The 20961-nt window shown below is 35.5% G+C and overlaps 2 protein-coding genes across 2 annotated transcripts; one reads left to right on the forward strand and one right to left on the reverse strand.

Annotated features, from left to right (window-relative positions):
• The first annotated feature begins 981 nt into the window (after positions 1–981).
• LOC110933566 lies at positions 982–1596 on the forward strand. The gene has a single exon (XM_022176782.1). The coding sequence runs from the start codon at positions 982–984 to the stop codon at positions 1594–1596; it is 615 nt and encodes a 204-aa protein (XP_022032474.1).
• A 2200-nt stretch (positions 1597–3796) lies between these two features.
• LOC110936701 (metal-nicotianamine transporter YSL3) lies at positions 3797–7920 on the reverse strand. Its single transcript, XM_022179116.2, has 7 exons — positions 7374–7920; positions 7109–7281; positions 6496–6593; positions 5793–5927; positions 5513–5702; positions 4967–5078; positions 3797–4885 (listed from the first exon to the last, which is right to left on the reverse strand). Exons 1-7 carry the CDS (start codon positions 7696–7698, stop codon positions 3954–3956), a joined length of 1965 nt encoding a protein of 654 aa, XP_022034808.1. The 5' UTR covers positions 7699–7920; the 3' UTR covers positions 3797–3953.
• Between the last annotated feature and the right edge of the window lie 13041 nt (positions 7921–20961).

Genomic DNA, 20961 nt, shown 5'->3' on the forward strand with positions numbered 1-20961 from the left:
GTTTAATTAAATAACCATAACAGTCTTTTTCTTTATATTATTGTAATTAGTTAAAAAAATAATTAATTTGGTAGCTAATTTTTGTGTTTTCTGATTTTGATAAACTAACGGCATATCGCTATCGTACTGAACTAAATCGAACAATATCACAAGTACATGTATTTATTTGTATGGTCTACAACGATTTATGGATACTGGTACAGATACCGATACTATGACGAAGCGAACCAATACCATTCAAACAACATCTGTAACTGTGTTAGTTTTTTATGGTCTTGATCGATGTAAAACACGTGTCAATTGCTATACTGAGTGTCTGTATTGCATCGTATCGTATCGCTACCGTAACAAATCAAAATAATACCAACCAAAATGCCACTGCGTATCGCCTGGTTTTATTTTGTTTTTCGAAAACATATATTTTATGATGTAAAAAAAAACCTTGTGTTATTTATTTTCATAACAAAAAGAGTTAATTGCTCGGATGGTCCCTGTGGTTTCACGTTTTTTCACGTTTAGTCCCCACCTTTTGAAAATAGCATGTATGCTCCCTATGGTTTGTCATTTTGTTAGTCGGATAGTCCCCCAACATTTACTCTGGGGACTATCCGAGTAACAAAATGACAAACCATAGGGAGCATACCTGCTATTTTCAAACTAACTGATATCTACTCAGGGACTATCCGAGAAACAAACTGACAAACCATAGGGAGCATACCTGCTATTTTCAAAAGGTGGGGACTAAACGTGAAAAAACTTGAAACCACAGGGACCATCCGAGCAATTAACTCTAACAAAAATAATATAAAACTTCAAAAGTTGGATAAAATTAGTCACATTATTATTTCCCTTGAAAATTCCAGTTAAGATTGTAACAAACCTCTGCATTTCCCACTCAATTCACCGTAGAGGAGAGGAGAGGAGAGGAGAGGCGTCTGTTGGTCAACCCCATTCTCCGACCACCGGCGACTCTCCTCCGTCATGCCTAAATCCACCACCGCCGCTGCGGTATCTCACTCACCGTCATCCTCGAATTCTTCTTCTCTCACCTTCCTCTTCCCCACACCTCCACAAAAACCAACAGATCTCCACAACAACAATTTCGAGTTACACGAGTGTGACGTCATCTGGTCATCATCCTCCTCCGATACCGTTGAAATTCCGTCACCGTCAAACGTCTCCACTTCTCCACCGATTCACCGTCAACACACCTCCGGTCTCTACGCCGCGTTATCCGACGACCAGCACTCCGTCGTCCGACGAAACCGTTCCATAAGTCCGTCGCAATCCGCAGCCACGGCAGCGCGTACGATTCCGCCGGTGTCGCTCCGGCGTTCGTCGGAGTATTGTGCGAATTATCACCAATCGGCGCCGGTGAACGTGCCGGTGTGGCCGAAGAGTGATTTAAGGCGGTTTGAGGATGATGTTGTTGATGAAGAGGTGGAAGATGATGGTGAGATGATTCCGCCTCATGAGATTGTTGCGAGATCGTATGTGACGTTTTCGGTGTTTGAAGGTGCCGGTCGTACGCTCAAAGGGAGGGATCTGTGTCGTGTTCGTAATGCAGTGTTTCAGAAAACAGGTTTTATTGATTGAAAACTGTGATTTGTAGAGTTTTTGGAAATAAAATTTTGATGAATATGATCTGTTGTTTATGATACATGTTACTTATGAGACTATTTGGTATTCTGATTGTTGAAACTGCCTGCCTTATTGGTTATTGTATTCAGCTGAGCTGAAATGCTTATGAAAATTGGTTATTTCAGTTGCAGATAGTCATTTAATCACTTTAGTTAGGTAATTCAAGCTGTCTAAACAGCTTATTTTTGTATCCAAACACCAAAATAGTGGTTATACAGACTGCATGATTTTGATTGTGAAGAGAAATGATTTAAACTTATTTGGATTTGTGATTACGCAAATCTCACATCGGTCGTTGACAAGAGAGATGTTGGGGCGTGTAAGGAGTTATATGATCACTCTAGTTGGGCAATTCAAACTCTCAAAACCAACATTGTTGTATCCAAATACCAAAATAGTGGTTATACAGGCTTTTCAAGTATGTGGCAACAAACTGCACGATTTGATTGTGAAAAGAAATGGTTAAACATATTGCAGTCTTCTTCAGACTTATTTGAATTTGTTATGTAACACCATAGGCAAATCTTACGTCGGTTGTTGATAAGAGAGATGTTGGAGTTCATAATGAATGTTCGACCTCAAATACTATCAACACGTTTTAGGTGTATTGGATGTGGATGAGAGGACTGCAAGCTCGGGTTGGGTAATCCTTATACATGGGTAACCAAAAACAAAACGTGAGGTCTTTTTAGGCAAAACAAACAATCATGGGCGGACCTAGGTGAAGCCCAGGGTGGGCGGGCGCACCCCTTGAAAAAAAATTAGTGTTTTTTTTAGGTAAAAAACCCGACCACACCCCCTGAAAATATGCTTGAACAACTCATCCGCACCCCAGCAAATAATTTATGGGTCCGCCACTGCAAACAATATTGGCTGATATGAGAGGTCGGATGTTGCATATGACAATGTGAAACCCGCATAAAATTCATCTTTTGATCATATTACAAGATGTAACCTGGCTCCAGATGGATTCGACACGTTGTTCTGCTGCATCAAGGTACCATCTACTCCTTTCATTTTGTTCACTCAAAACCAGATTATATATATTTGTTTTATAAAATTTTACAATATAACAACAATAATAGATAAGTTGATGAACCTCCACCACTCAATATCTTTTTTTGATTCGCTGAATCTGAATAAGAATATGAGATGACTCCAACATCATGTCTTTTTGTATATTCTGCTTTGATATGAAGCTATTAGTGATGAAGACTATGCAAAAAGTTAGCTCATTTTCAAGCTGTTTTGTTCCTAAAAAATGTATGATAATGGAATAATTTTTGGACCACAAAGTGATTTTTTTTTTTATTTTTCTATTTTGTGGTGGTGTGCACTGTGCTTATGTGCTTTTGATCTTGTCACCTTGTAGAAAACGTGCTAGAATTTGTTAAAAAAAAATATCAAAAATGATGAGATATATCCTAGAGCATCTCTTTCCTTTTTTAAATACAGAATTATTCTGTACAGGAGTAATGTATGGTGTAGCAGATGATGACGATTTATGATTTTATGTGTAAGTTAGATAACGATATTGTAGCATCTTATTTGTTAAAGGCAGAATCATTCAATGGTGCATAAGATTTTATATGTCCCCCTCAACATGATATGACGTATTTTAATTTGTGATTCTTGTTTGCTTTTAACCATGGTTAATATGTGAAAGGTTAATGGTCCCCGCTACGGGTGTGAATTTCTTACACGGAAATCATAGGTTTGGAATTATTCTAAATGGACAAAGTCATTTTGGGTAGAATACGCAAACACATTTAGCTAAAGCGGGTCATGCTCGGGGTTCACGGGTTGACTCGTTTAACCTGTTTAAGTTTACACTTATTCTTTTAATGTGTTTCGTTAGATTGATTATGTTAAAGCTTATATATAAAGAGAAATGAACATGAAGGCTTTTATCATTACTTATTATACATTTATATTTTTTATTGTATATCAGTAATTTTTTAACATTAATTAAATATGTCGTGTTAACCCGTGAAAACTTTTGTTGTATTTGGTTTCATGCGCCTGGCAAGGTTTTTGGGTTCATGTCAAGTTTAACCTGCCAACCTGCGAGCCCAACCCGTTTAATACCCCTAGACTCCCAACGGTTGAAAAGCAAGCAACTGTTCGTTTGTAATTGTTTCCTGTAGACAAAAACTAATCAAGTTTCAATATTGTTTCATTTAGGTCACTTGTATTTAGCACGAACATGTGAAGTGAACCAAACGGCCCGGACACTAGAATACAACTAGACCATGACAGTTTTGTGTTTATTACAATTCCTATCTTTACATTACATGTTAATCCTAAACTCATTAGTTTTTTGTAGGCAAAAAGTTCATACAAATTGGAGGATTCACCCCAGCCAATGCAAGTATTGATGAAGGAAGAATCCATAATCCATCACCACAAATCAAACCAGAAGCAACAGCAGGCACCATCAAATTCGCCTTTTGCTTGTTAACCTTATGCCAAACAAACACAACCAAACTTCCCACACACATATCAATAGCAAAATAAGCCCCCACTAGAAACGGTACCGCCATCGCCATAGGTAACGGGACCCACTCCCCAACTTTCTTCGATGACGTGTCACGCACCAGGTTTGCCATCATGGCAAACGCGAAAAACCCGTAACATAACTGTAAGCAATGCTGTGGCAGTGCGGAAAACCCTTCCACGCCTAAAATTGCCATGTTTCGGTAGATTATAGCGTAAGGAGCTTTATATTCACCATCGGGATTTCCGACATCAAACGCTTTATAAAAAAGAAAGAAAGTTAGCGGGGCCACTACACACCCGATGGCTGTCCCGATAGCTTGACTAACCAGCATTGACCGTGGTGAAGTCATGGTCAAATGGCCCGTCTTGAAATCATGCATTAAGTCGGATGATATTGAGACGATGGATTTAATCAAACCGCACCCAACTAAACCCGCAACCACACCGTTATCTTTTCCCGACATTGCAGCGAGCACGAAAAGTGCAACTTTTCCATAGTTATAGGCCATGTTCATGTCCGTTAGTCCCGCACCATAAGCATTACAAAAGCCCAACGATGGTGCGATTACATAGGCTACGAGAACATAATACCATTTGAGCTCGGGAAACATGATCGGGATGATGATTATGGAGACGATAGAGAAGGCGATATAACCAACCGCTGCAACCCAAAACGGGATGCTTTCTCTCAAGAACACCTCGTTTCGTTGCAGATTATCTTGAGGTTGATTATTGTCATCTTGGTCTGTATATAACATATAACATTCTGTCACTAGAATGTCATAAAGTATACATTTTATATGATTTTGAGGCGTTAAAGACTTACTGGTTTTAGGGTTGTTTCTTGAGGTGGAATATATGTTTCTAGCTGTGAAAAAAGTGATCTTGAGAAAATTGTAAAGCCCGTCTCCTAGGATAAGCGCGATCGAAATGAAAACCTGTAATACAAAAATCGTTTGGTGGGTGGATGGGTTCGACAAGTCAAAATGCATTTGGGTTGAAACGGGTCACTTTGAGTACAATTCAAAGCATATACAATTTCTAACTAGTTTTAAAGGCGTCTGAATATCTGTGCGACTTCATTTATACCGGTTTAAGCTAAAAACATGCCAGATGATGAAATACACTAATAAAGTTTGAAAAGAGAGAAATATATTTGATAAGGTGTTAACATGCTAAACGTTAAAGTTACTCTCTTTTCTAAATATTCAATGGCGTTTTCATCATTTGACATGTTTTTCTTTTAAAGTTTGTATAAAAAAGGTTGGTGTGGCCTTTATTCGACCCGTTTGAGTTGTAGCACAACTTACGTCGACTGATAAGTAATGGGTCAAAATTGACACCTCTAGTCAAAGCATATATGGTTTCAAACCTTGTAACCATTTAGACTCTTCATGCTACTTTCTGGTAAGCTAGAAGGAAACCAATGGCCTTTCCGGTCACCGATTAGTGGCCACATTACTCCATAAGATAATATGGCCCCGGCAAGCAGCGACAAATTCACAAGATGTGAACATATCATTCCTGCCCCTATGTATGTCATGCTAAAATCAAAATAAAACCTGCACCAAACCAACGTTTAATATATCACCACATGAATTCTGATAACGTGTCATAAAAGTAGCCAAAAGTTCTAGAAGTAAAATACACACGAGTTTGCATAAGCTTTTAACCCGAATGTAGGAAAGTATGTGAATCCGCATTTGCCCGAACCCGAATAGAACCACTGGAAACAAGCCCAGGCGAAACTACCCGTGAAGAATTTCGCAAACCCGACTACTTGCTTCCTGCACAGAACCATCAGAATTATGAAAAAATCTTCTAAATAATATTTTTTTTTACTTAGGTAACTAGAAATACGGAAAAGGAGTAAAGAAAAGGGTCCAAACTCTCAAAAACATATCACTCAAGTCTTTTAAAAATTTTGGATTATTTGAGATTTACTTTTGTTTTAATTAAGCATAGAATCTTAGTTATCTGACAGATTATAATATTTCGATTACATTTCTGTTTAATTTAAGGTCATAATTATTGGTACCAAATTTAGATATATAAATAAGTGATAATAAACTTTCTCTTATTCGAATTTTATTTATTAATCTAGCTTTTTGTCTCTAATCTAACAACAGGAGCAGCTTTAACAAAAGGCTAGTAGTGTGTTTGGATGCGTTTGTATTGTTCTAAAGTTATAAAAATAAGAATAACTATATCTTGATTTTTGATAAATTTCAATTGTTATTATTACAATTAATAGCTGATATAAAAAGTATTTTTATACCATAAAAAGTATGTTTTTTTATTCATTTATTGAAAATTAAATTGTGACACAAATCCAAATACCACATGAATGCAAACCTGGCCATCTTGTCTCCTTTGGGAGTGTGGAAACCATTGATGAGCACAGCTGTAGCTGTGCCACTTGGGTATGTCAATTTATAATCTATGATCATAATCTGCAAAAATAAATATATATACAAGTCAAGATTTGAAAGTCAACATCTGAAAACCTAAACCTTAAACTTTAAACTCGAAAAAAGTTGTATTTTATTTAGGCTGCACGGTGTGGGGATCAGCCTTGGATCGTCCCCCACCTGCGCTGAACCTCCTCCCATTTTAGGGGTGAACAAGTTTAGGTCCGGACCGAAAATAACCTAGAATCGAACCCAAAATATACCCAACCCGACCCGAACCCAAGTACCTAGGTATTTAGATCGGTTCCAATTTTTCATATAAAATAGGGTCGGGTCGGTTCTCGGTTCTTTTCATAGTGAAACCCGACTTGGACCTATGGACTGGAACCGGCCCTATATTTAGGGTAGTGAATCGGTTCTGTATTTTATGTTTGATCACTTCTCGGGTCAGGTAATGGTCAGGTAAGGTCGAGTTTTTCCTTTTACTAACCCATACTAAACTTTAAAATTAAAAACTAAAAGAAAAAAAAAAACTTGATAATATATGAAAGTCAAACCTTTCTAAGGGGAACCAAAGCCAAGAGGCCAACAAAACTTGTGACAAACAAAAAACCAGTCATCCAACCAATCCCAGGTTCTTTGTAACTCCCAGGTGAATTCCCTTCTGTATCTACCCCTACTTGCTCATATGTCTTCTTGTTCAACCCCAACAAATAAGACCCAAATCCACCTACACAATACATGAATAATTATTAATCCCCTTGGCTTAAATAACATAACCAATTAAGTAATTAGGTAGAATAATTAGTAAAATTTGGGAACCTCCAACAGCAATGCTGTAACAAGCAACCGCACATGTCTGAATAATGGTGTTCTCCTGTCGGGTAAAGGGCGTGGTTGTGAAACCGGCTTTATGGAGCATCTTGGTCCACGTTCGGATAAACACAAACGCGAGAAGAGCAGCTGAAACGTTGAGATTTGGAACAAGCCCAGTTGTTAAATTAAGCTTCATTACAATCACACTGTACATAATCCCGATCAATAAACTCGCCACCACTCCTCGAACAGTTATGTGCTGTTGCCACGGTGGTGTTCTCACCGGAATCTGCTCCGGTGTGTCGGATTCGGTTATTGAAACCCCCTCCATGCTTTCTGAATTACAAGTGGTGTGGTGGGTGTAAATGCGTGCGTTAATAATGAAATTGAATGTACTTCTGAGGAGGAGTGTAGTACAGAGTTGAAATGAGATTAAATGGTATGTGTAGTACAAATTATGATTGGAAATTTGAGTTGAGGGATGGGTTGAAATGTATGTATGTATGGTTTGACTTGCTTTTTTGCGTCAATTGGAAAAAGACAGGTTGGGTTGTGAATAGTTTAGAATATTATTATTATCTGTTTTGATGTAGTGTAAATTGACAAATTGGGTTGTGAATAGTTTAGAATATTATTATTATCTGTTTTGATGTAGCGTAAATTGACAAATGACGTTTGTTTTTTGTTAATTTGCGTATATGACACTTGATTTTGATTAATAACTAAACGAACCTTAATTTCGGTTTCGGTCGTCACGAGAATTTAAGTTTCACCTATGGTGGGTCTGGGTGAGTTTTCCCTTCCAGGTCTCAAGTTTGAGTCTAGGTGATAGGGGTTTCTTATTGAGAGGTTTAAATTGGGGATCTATTGTGCCAGGAGGCTCTCTAACGCAGACTCGATTAAGACAACGTATGATAAACCTACCGACATTCGCAAATAATTCACACATTTCAAAAAAATATATACATCGTCTTTTTGTTTGACCCAAAACAAAGGATGGGTATGTTTAATTCTTGGATTTTTGTATTTAATTTAATATAAACAGATTTAAAAATATAACTTGCTTCTTTTTAAATCATGTTTTGAAGTAATCTCATTAACCGTGTTACATCTGGGCCGGCTCTGGGCCTGGCAAACCCGTGCCGATGCCCAAGGCCCAAAATTTCAAAGGGTCCAAAAAGTCTTTATAAACTTGTATATAATTATAAAATTATATATTTAGTATATTCATCCATTTATTATATAAAAAAAATATTGGTGGTGTAGTGTCCAAAACCATCTCAAAATAATGTAAAGGTCTCAAGTTCGAGTCTTTGTTTCATCACTAAATCTTTTTGGGCCCAATTCTTTCCGTCGCCCGAGAGCCGAGACCTAAATCTTTTCAAGAGTTTTCGGGGACGGCTCTGTGTTAGATCATTCCATGTCTTTTCTTGGTGAAAGTATAATATTGAAACATAATATCATTAAACACAAAAAAAAAAACAAAAATTAAAAACCTTAATCTCCACCGCTAGCCACCATCTCCAACTCCATCCTTTTCATTGCCACCACCAATAACAACCATGCCCTCCCGCCCGCTCCACCATTTGTACCCCCTCCGTTATCTTCGCAAACATAAATTACTATTTCACAATCTATCACAAATAAAATTTATTTGAAATCTTTCTCATAAATCACAACTAAAGTTTTCATCCAAAAAGGCACAAAATGTACATGTAACTTTTTGTCTAATTTATACAAATATTAAAATATAGAGGTCAGCTTGAAAATATGTGCACCTCTCTCCTCTTCTTGTATGTAGGACCGTGGGTATGACAAATAGAGCGTAAGATACTAACAACCTGTATGGTTTAAAACTTAATAATTCAAAGTATATCGATCAGATTTTAACAAAATCAAAAGTACAGGGTCAAATTTAAAGTCACGACAAAGGTAGGGAATTTCCCTTTTTTTGTGTTTTAGCAAGCAACTTGATTTTTTGTTTGGTGACGTGTGGTGGAAACACGCATATTAAAATGGTCATTTTTTTTAAATGAGTTGTCTAAATTTCCTAAAGGACCTTCATGTAACCCCAACTTACAAATACGGTCTCATTATATCAACATGAAAATCTATAAAGTTCTCAAGTCAAAATAATATAATGAGTTTAGCCAAACAAAAAGATTAAAAACACTCAGAGTTATTAGAACCGGAGTGGTATGTAATTTTTATGGATTGTATTGTGGAATAGTATATTAGAACAAATAGAATTAGAATAAAAACATTATATATATGTATGTAGTGGAGAGTTCAAATAAGAAGAATTCTTTTGTAAGAAAAAAAAAGAAGAATTTTTAACTATTAAGATTGCTTTATTTAATATTTGTATTTAATAGCATTATAAGGGCATATTGGTAAACTTAAATAGATCACTAATTAGTAGTCTCTCTTTTTAATTAATTACACTAAATTTGTAATTTATTTTCAACAAAATAATATATTTTAAAAATAATAATTTAGAATGTAGAATAAGTTACGAGATGTGTAGGATAGATTACGAGTTGTGTATAATAAATTTCGATACGTGTAGGATACATTTCAATACGTGCAAGATAAATTTTGATATGTGTAAGCAAATTTTTTTATTGTGGAGGATGATAGTCTTTATGACTAATTAATTAATCAAAGATAATAATAAATAAAAGGAAAAAATATTTGATGTTTTACAATTTTACCCTTTGTTCTTTTTCTTCTTAATTAATTTTTCTTCTCAAATGAACCTCCCCCTATGTATGTATGTATGTATGTATGTATGTATGTATGTATGTATGTATGTATGTATGTATGTATGTATGTATGTATGTATGTATGTATGTATGTATGTATGTATGTATGTATGTATGTATGTATGTATGTATGTATGTATGTATGTATGTATGTATGTATGTATGTATGTATGTATGTATGTATGTATGTATGTATGTATGTATGTATGTATGTATGTATGTATGTATGTATGTATGTATGTATGTATGTATGTATGTATGTATGTATGTATGTATGTATGTATGTATGTATGTATGTATGTATGTATGTATGTATGTATGTATGTATGTATGTATGTATGTATGTATGTATGTATGTATGTATGTATGTATGTATGTATGTAATGTATGTATGTATGTATGTATGTATGTATGTATGTATGTATGTATGTATGTATGTATGTATGTATGTATGTATGTATGTATGTATGTATGTATGTATGTATGTATGTATGTATGTATGTATGTATGTATGTATGTATGTATGTATGTATGAAACTAGATGGCAAGATACATGATTTTTTTCTGAATTTTATTTGAGTTATTCCTTTATGAAAGAATAGAAGCAAAACAATTGTTACCCTTTCACAAGTGAATCAGATCTGCAACTTCATCTATACTGTTAACACACCAAGCAAACTTGACACACAAGTTGCATAAACTTTATGTGACACTTTGTTTATTAATGGGTCTACATATTTGCACACCAACATGGTTATTTGCACACCAAACCCTACCTTTACTTACACTGCGTATAGGTCTATACTCACGTAGGAGTAGGGTTCGTACACGACCACTCAGTTAAACCTCGTACACTGTCAAATCATGGATATATACGCTACGTATACAGCCATACGCAGCGTATGTACTTGGCCGGTACATGACAACCTAGTACATTGTCAAATCTATCTGACATAAGCTGCATATAGAGCTATACGCAGCAAGTATACGAGGCATCTATACGCTGCATATAGAGCTATACGCAGCGTATGTTTGATAGATTTGACATTGATACGATGTTGTCTAGGCACGTGAATAAAGGTATACGCTGCATATAGATCTATACGCGGCTGATAAATGTGAATTCAAATTCCTATTTTGTAACACCTCGTAAAATCACGACCAATGATGTGTTGACACGTGTAATAAACCTAATGAAGTCAAACATTGAAATTTAGGGACTAATTTTTCGAAAAATCGAAAACCTTGATTATGAAAGGACTGGAAGTGTTATCATACCAAAAATAAATTTCTAAATAAACCTCTCACGATGATTATATTCACAAATGAGCCACTTGTCGATCAAGTGTAGCCGTTTGCGTAATTAATTGAAAGTTTGCGCAATGAAGGGTTAAAAGCGTCAACATGTTAATTCTTACCTCTGAGTGACCTTTTAACAAACCGGGAGCTTCATGATATTTGATTATACTCTCGGGAATGCCAAATAATGGCCGTCTAAGGTTTTTATGCCTATAAGTAAAATTACGTGCAACTTTGCAAGTTAGAGGGGCTAAAAGTGTCAATATATTTAAATGTACCTCTGAATGACCTTTTAGCGAACCCGAAGCATCGTGATGTTTAATAATACTTTCAAGAATGCCTAATATGGATTATATGATGCTTCAATGCTATTAAATGATGAGATGCACAAGTTTGCGCAATAGAAGGGCCTAAAGCGTCAACTTTTGAATCTACGCCTTTCGTTGATCATTTAAGCGAAAGGGAATATAGTAATATTTAAGTATATGCTTGGGAATGCCCATTATGGGCTATGGAAGGCTTGGATATCATTAAACGACATTTCGCGCTGCTTTGCGCAATTAAAGGACTATATTAGCGTCAAACTGCAAAAGTATGTCAATTCGTAGGGTATCGGACCTTCCGGAATATGACCATGAGTTAAACATACCCTATTTATTCTTTATATAGCTTAGATATAGGCTTAGAGGTGTTTGGTGCGCAAAAATAAACTTTTACGTCATGCAGGGACTAAAAGTGTCAAAAAGTGCACAAGTTTGCATTTTCGCGCATACCTTGCATTCTGAATATATCCGGACACCCAAAAATTTACTTAAGCACTAAAATATTTTATTTTAGTGATTGGCTTGATAAAATTCCATTCGTCGCGTAATTTGGTTCGTTTTTCGCGTCCGTCCATGTTTCGTCGTAATTAACCGAACAACGTGACCGTATGACCAAACGAACCGACATCCGGCATATTTTTGAGCATGTTTCATGTTCCCCATACTTAGGCATCATTGTAGAGCCTTAAAAATGGTTTAACGGGCCTTAGATGTGTCGGAAATGGCATTTGGAAGTGCAGGGGCTAAATCTGTCAACAAGTGAAAGTTGCTGTTTGCTGACCAGGTCCATACGGACCGTATTCCAGGACCTATACGGTCCTTAAGCTTAGCCCAGTAACAGAAAAACAAAAACCAGCTTTGGTTTTGCTTCCATACTCTCATATTCGAATCTATGGGCTTGTTTCTTGTTTTGGACAGCTGTTGAGACACATGTACTGATCCTAGAAGCCCCATAACACCTATTGATCATCCAAAAACCCACCAAAACCAATAAATAGAAGTGTTCTTCATCTTTCCCATTTGCTCATTTCCCTTGTTATCTTCTCCTCTCTCAATCTGGAGCTCCCTGGACATCAAGCATTGTTCCTAAGCTTCAATTTAATCCTAAGGACCATTTGTAAGTGTCCTTAACCTTCTAATTTCAGTTTTGATTAGTTTAATGACCAAAAGTCAACCTTATCGTAGTTAAGGTTTGACTTAGTGATTAATCACTAATGGTCCAGTAGTTAGTTTAATTAGAAGTAGATATAAGTGGGTAATTATGTAGGCAATAAACCCTTGAAAGGGCACCTACTGATTATCATCCTAACTTGGTCAAATGTCGGGTCAAACCTAATAATAAAAAAGTCAACAGGAAACTATTTTGTGAATAAACTTGTAATTAGCAATACAGAAGCTATAGAACCTGTTTTAACACTAAAATAACTTGGTAATTAAATTAAGAATAAATCTAAGCATGTTCCACCCGACAATTCTAAGTATAGGCTCGGTTCGGAACCGAAAGTCGCAAAAGTTGACTTTTGCTTTGACTTTTAGTTCTAACCCGATTTAGCTTAGTTTAGATATGCCTTAGGATTCCTTTAGGACCATATTATAGGTTAGTATAATCCTCTGAGATTATACAACTTGGTTCCATAGAAATCCTAGTTCATGCATGTTTCCGTTAAATGCCTAAATGTTGACCGTTATGCCTTTTGACCCTAAAAAGAGAAAATTGAAAATGTGAGAGGACAATAATCTTTATTACTGATTTATAAACTGTCCCTAAAATTTAACATCAGTTTGAGGTCTAGATTAGGAGTCATGCTCATTAGCGTAAATGAAAAGCTTTTTATTTATTAAACGACATAATTAGCGTATATCTTATCTAAACCCAATTTTTGATATCAAACTTTTACCTACTGATATAAAATAATATTTTGGGATTTTTGAAGATTTTTATTTAATTTTAGGCTGAGCATAACATAGGGTTATAGCCTTGATTCGGTAATTGTCGACTTTGCCCTTTTGGCTTATAAATTGAGTTTTACAAAACATTTTGACCCCAAACCTTTTGCTACTGATTTTATATGATAAGTAAAATGTTTTAAGCTTGCTGGAATGATAAAAATATCAGCTTTTCCTTAAAAACCCGGAAATCGCTTAAAACCGCCTTTTTTACGCGTTTAAGCGCATAGTATGTATAAAAACTATTTTTAATATATAAGACTTGATACCTACTGATATTTTTAGTAAATTTATATATTTTAACAGTGAGCAAAAGTTTCAAACTCAGATTTCCAAATTTGACCTTTAAACCTTATGTGAAATTACCAAAATGCCCATTCGGTGCATAGTTTGGTTATAAATGATAAAATTCACATAGGTGTAATACCCTACTGTTATAACTTATTAAATTAAGTATTTTCACTAATTATATCAGACCTGAAACTCAGATTTATAATTAAACTCTTTTATAATCTTTTAAATGACCAAAATACCCCTTCGGGGCATAAATTGGCCTTAAACTCGTTTTGGGCATAATGGAAGGTATCCTACTGATATCACAGCGTATTTAAGGCATATTGACTTAGGAAACCTGTTCATGACTCTTTTGGTTACCTGTTACGCACTTTTCGCGTTCGGATCGACTTATGTAACTAGTTTGCATAAATTAGCCGAAACGGGTCAAACCTTATCATTTTTATCTCAAAATCCAGAATGTGTTTAGTTTACCCTTATTATACAAGTATACAAGCTTGTCGGTTCTAAACCACATTCTAATCCGGTCTTCGCATAATCATGCGTATTGAACCGTATCCTCCTTTAAAAACTAACCGGTCTAGGCTTAATTAAAGACCCGTTAGGAATCTAATAGGTTATTAAAAACCTTCATTCCAGATTTAGGAGCCCAGTAAAAGCTATCTGTACTTGCTTGGTGGTATACGGCTGGGATAAATTGTATAAATTTGCTCAGGTAAATACTTTTAACTTATTTTCCTTATACGGGCTTGGGATACGGTATATAAAATACCGCTTGGTCGGGCATTTGACCTTAATCGATTGGTGGTTAAGTATTATCAAGATGACCCGTTTAAAAATTTGGTTTTGTTTGTTTAACGCCTTTGGGAGTTTAATGACCATGTCCCGGATATCCTTGGCATCATTCATAGGATGGCCACGACCTTAGCACACGGGTGTAGGCGTACACCCGTCAGTGCATTTATAACTAATGAGGTATAACCGCCGGTACGAGAATAACTCGCAACTCAACAGACTTCTGATAAATTTTTATCAGAATCTGACTCTGAAACTTGCAAATCAACATGTTCTGAATACTCCTTTGAAAAGCCAAATTTTGAACTAAAAAGAAGTGAATACAGTCAAGAGTTTGTAAAAACTCCAGAAGCAGTTCACTCATCTTTTCAAAACTATCCCTTCATTCCATCACAAGAAGGAAAATCAGAAATTTCTGATGATTCATGTATGTGTGTTGAAATACTGAAGCTTGTTCAACACCATCTCCAAAAGAAAAAGAAAAATTCTGTTAATGGCTCAGCATTTAACAGAAATTCTGATGAAAGGTCATCTAGAAGAAATAATAGAACCAGAATATCATCAGAAAGTGTACCCAAGCATGCCTGGGTACCTAAAACCCTCTAATCATTTCATTTTAGGATCATCATGTGCAGCAGATCTGGTACTGCGACTCAGGAAGCTCCAAGCACATGATTGGAGATAGGAGCTTACTCAGCAACTTTGTCTCAAAGCTGAGTAAAATGGTGAATTTTAGAAATGAAATAAATAAAAGGAATATCTGACCATTGAAGAGAGTAGCCTATATAGGCTCAAGGTATATTCTGCTAAATCATGGCCAACATTGTGATGAAGTTCTCCTTGATTTGTAACTTGTTTAAATAAAAAGAATCATAAAAAATGCATTTCTGATAAAACACCAGAAGATCTGATAAATTATAAGAAAATCTGATACTTCATCAGAAAAATCTAACAAACTATCAGAATTTCTAGTAACAAATCAGAAAACTTCTTAAAACAAAATTGTTGAATTATTATTTGAACAAATTCATACACTTCATCACCTTTATCCATAACTCAAAATTGACAAATTCATAATTTAAACTTGTGTATTTTTTTTTAAATTTTTAGTTTATTTTTTTTTAAAACGTCATATGATAGAAGATTTTCTGGAGATTATCAATAGGTGTAGAGATTTTTTTTCTTCTTCATTAAATACACTGAAATGACAACAGTAGGCAATCATGATAGAAAACTGAAAAATAGCCGCCTAAATCATTTAATGAAGAGGGTACAATCCGGGTTATTCTTAATGTCACTTGAGAAATCAATAAAATAACCAAGATTGTGGTAGACAAGATACAGTGGGTAGATAACATTTATGCCAGTTCTTAAATTTACTATATATGTCTACCACATTAAGCAAAGACAATCACCTTCATCTAGAAATTCAGAAAATCTCTTCATCTTCTTCTTTACAGATACAGATCTTCAACTTAAAAAAAATGCTTACCATACGAGCTGATCATTTCCCACTTCTTTTACATCTATACCACAACCTCAAACTCAGAACCAGTTTTGAGGGTCCTCTCTGGGATGGATGTCAAACTGTGGTAAACATGCTTATGGCAAGTAACCTAGGAAATGCTCTCACTGCCAACATAACAATATTCCCTGAAATCCTTCAAATATTCTGGCAAAATGCAACATTGTCAGAAAGTCAAGATAGAGGGTGGATATATGTTGAAAGTAAAGTTCTCAATCAAACTAGCAAAATAATTGAAAATACCATCAGAACAGCTCTTCAACTCAATGATGACAACAATGTTCTGATGTTCTTAGACGATGAGATTGAAGAAACTTTGGAGCACATGGGGTACAATCCTAAAAATGATCCCAGAGCAATCAACAAAAATGGCTTTATCAAACCATGGCAGTTTCTGGTCACTCAACTGGGTGCATGCTTCTCGAGGAAGACCATAAATCATCATGAAACATCTAATAAGTTGTTAGAAATTTGCCGAGCTGTCACATTGAAAGTTCCTTACAACTTCTCTTATTATTTAATGAGAGACTTTGCAAGCAACATGTGGTCAAGCAAGCCATTTTTGATGTATCCTCGCTTTCTGATGAAGATAATCACAAGTCAACTGGGCTTTGGTGGAATTCCTGCTGGTTATCAAAGAGCAGAGCTGTTTCTTCAACAAAATACAAGCATAGCTTTACTTAGACCAACAAATAAAAATTTTTTGTTTAGTAACCGAACAATGGGTACTTCTTGAGATTGAATATGGAGATGGAATAGATATTGATTAAAACCCTTCATAAATAGATCTTATATGTGTAGATGGTATGTAGTATATATGTGTTTATATAAAATGCTACATGTTTTGCTTTAAATCTTGCTTTATAAGTAAAAGAAATTTTAACTAACAAGGAAAATCTGGTAAGAATCAAATGAAATCTGATAGGATATAATAAATCATCAGAATCTGATAAAATTTATCAGAAACTTCATCAAATCAGCAGAATTTGATTCAAATTCACCAGATAAAACTGAAAAATTTGATACAAAACATCAAAAGTAATTTTTCTTGACAAACAGGAAGGATCGATTGCCAAAAAAAAAGAAAGGGTGACAAATTTAGGGGGAAAAACATATCAAATTCTTTTGACTTCTGTTGACTTTATTTGATCAAAAAAAAGGAAGGAGGAAGATGATCAAAGGAAATACATATTCCTCAACATAAATTTTTTTCTGAAGACATGGAATTTTGACTTGCAAGAAAAAAAAGAATGAAGATGAAGAAAGCTAATTGGACCTCCTCAAAAGAGTAGGGTCCACAAAGAAGGAAAGGTGTCATACAACCGATAATGTTTTTCAAATCTAAATTCAGATGAAGCACTTCAGTGAAACTACAAAAAGAACAAGTTGAAAGGGCACAACCACGATTACACGATTAATCATCATTAAAGTCTTGATACCCACGATCTAACGGTTATATCATGAATAAAAAACCGACATCCCATGATCAAACGGTATAAAAGACAATTAATGATCCTTTAACCGCCACTACATGACACGTTCCATATCCTCTCAACTCCATAAACCCACAACACTCTACTAAAAATCTTCACTATATAGCCCTTAGCAGAAAATTCAAAAATCATACCTTTCTCACAAATTCCAAACCAAAGCAAACTTTCTTCCTCACTCAAAAATCCCTAAATTTCAAACCCTAATTCACAAACTTCAAAAATGGCCGAAGTAAACCTCAACATCCCAATTGTTCAACATGATGTACCTTCAATTGAAGACAATACATTTCTGCCAATGAAGGAAAACAATTTGCTGATGAATACAGAGCATTTAGAATATGATATGAGATGTCAACTTCTGATAGAATATCTCATGAACTGTCCAATTTCAGGAGCTCTAACAAAAGAGAAAGAAGTACCAGAAAAGCTGCTACAACAATTTGTTCACACCTTTGATGAAGTTGAAGAAAACCAACTCTCTGCCCATGTTTGGGAAAATGTTTTCGTAACATTAACTCCTGCAAGGGTAAGAGAATGGCTTGAACTACCTATTCTTGATAACTATGTTGAAGCACCAAGCAGGAAAGAGTTATTAAGCTTTATTATTGGGCTTGGTTACAAGAATAAGAAGATCAACAAAATTGGTTCAATCAGAAGAAATGAACTACCAGAAATATGGCAAGTGATGATGGAAGTATTGAACAAATGTCTCACTTCAAAAATTGGAGGAACTGATCAGATTAATCAAGCTATTCTGACAATCATGTATGGACTCATAACTGGGTTCAGAATTGATTATGGATTAGAAATTTTTAACCTGATCAAAAGGTCAATCATCACCAAAAATGGAAAAATAATCTCACATCTGCCATATCCGAGATTAATTTCTATTTTCATCTCTGAAATGTTTACTGCAAGAGAAATGGAAATTCCAATTCTGGAAAATCTGTGGAGATCAAACACAATGAAGGCCTGGAGTTCTAATCATGGATGGGAATTTGACAAAGATATTCATATATTACCAGAAAGCATGCTATGTTTCATTTCACAAGATTCACAGTTCAGAATACAACATGAGACTTTTCTAACCAAATCAGACTCCACAACAGAAAGAGCCAGCAGAGAAGTTTTCAAATGCTCTTCATCAATGGAAGGAGATGAAGAACAAAGGTCAAAATCATCAAAAGAAGCAGGAGGAGAAAGAATTCTGATGATTACCAACACACCAGATGATGCTGAAAATGATCAAATTCATGAAGGAAGAATTCATCCAGATTTTGATATACTACAAGAGACAGCACAAGAACATCATGCAGAATCACATATTGCTGGAAGAATTCATGAAGAAGGTCAATTTGGTGGCACTAAAATTGAAACAACGGAAGTAATACATCATGATGAATCTCATATCGTGGGTACATCTTTCTCAAGAACTGTTTTAGTTGATATGCACTCAAAACAAACTAACTCAGAAAGTTCGGTAAATGTTTCTTACAACTTAGAACATAAAGAAACTGATATTGATAAAGAGGTTACTAGTGCTTTTAATCTCAATCAGAAAATGAGGAGGAGTATGAGGTCTCAACAGATAGAGATCAGGAAACTGATCAAGGAAATCTGGAAAAAGGTAATATGTTTACCTTAAAAACTTATGGAGAATCACATCTTGATGTGATTCAAGGACATAAGGAAATCCAGGATGAGAGTATGTCACTCACCACTGGTGGAGATGATACTGGTAAACTTAATGCTGCACCAAATTTTGGTAAAGCAAAAAGTGACCCTATCATTTCCAAAACAGCAGCAAATGTGTTTGCAGCTGGAATGTTAGCAGGAACATCTGTTGTTCCAAATATCCCTGAAAAACCCATGAATCAAGAAAATCTAGAAACTATGTTGGAAAAAGTTTACAAAATCTGCAAAAGAAATCCAGTGGAAGAAAAACTCGATATGTTGCTGTCAGAGATACAAGGTCAAAGGGCTGAAATGAAGACATTATCAGAATCAGTGGAAGCAATAAAGAAACAGACTGATGATAACACTGAAGCACTAAAGTCCCTTCAGAAGATGAAAGAAAAAGCACCAGAACTCAACATTTCTGCATCAGAAATCCAAATGATTCTCACAGAAATAGAAAAGATCAAAACACAAGTTGTGAATGTGATGGAGTCAAGACAGTCAAGCAGTGGAAATAAAGTTTTGGAAGAAGAAATTACCATTCTAAGGGCAAGTAATAACAGCATCACAGATGTCCTTGAGAAGCTGTCAAAAGAATGGGCTGAAAATCAGAAGAAAACACAACCTGAATTCAACCAAGTTCAGAAAAACATGGCCAGCAACTCAAAACTGGTAAGAGAAACACAACAACTAATGGAGAAAATGCAATTCAATGTTGCAAGTTTTGCCAAAGTGGATCCTCAAAAACTCATGAAGGAAATTCCGGTTTCAAGCTCACATCAGAAAGCTCCAAAGTCAACTCCTCAACAATCATCAACCACACCAATCACCAAAGCTGATACCACAATGATTGGACCATCTCCAAATATTCCAAAAGAAGAAATGCTGAAAAGACTAGCAGCTGCAAAACCTCAAGTCATTACAAATTTGAAAATGCTAGCTGCTGTTCCAAATCCAACAATATCTGATGACTCAGCAATAAGCAAATATATGAATATACAAACAATGAAGGAATGTGTAACAACTGTCACTAAAATCAATAATTAGGACGATAATTAGTCAATAAGAAAACCCTAATTGAGACACCCAAGTAATTCTGCATTAGCCCTAAAATTTTTAGAACAATCGGAAACAGGATCAGGGCCCCTAAAACTCAAGGGGGGCAAACCCTAGTTTAATAATTATCTAAAATAAACATTGCAAAGTTCTGATTGGTCAAATTCATTGATTCATGCAAGCTAGTCCCGAGCCTAGGCAGCCTATAATTAGACTGCTTAGCTTACGGACCGTAAAGGATCAGGCATACGGTCCGTAAGGGAGTCCCAAAAATTAGTATAAATAGCAGACATTGGGACATGAACAGAGAAGTTGAAACGACGCTAAAATTCCGATTTTACGTCGAGTTATATCAGTATTCGTTCAAATTAACACACACGGGTCACGAAGTGCTGCCGCAATCAGGGTAATAACTCGATC

The sequence above is a fragment of the Helianthus annuus genome, chromosome 4, assembly GCF_002127325.2.
Source record: "Helianthus annuus cultivar XRQ/B chromosome 4, HanXRQr2.0-SUNRISE, whole genome shotgun sequence".
Lineage (NCBI taxonomy): Eukaryota > Viridiplantae > Streptophyta > Magnoliopsida > Asterales > Asteraceae > Helianthus > Helianthus annuus.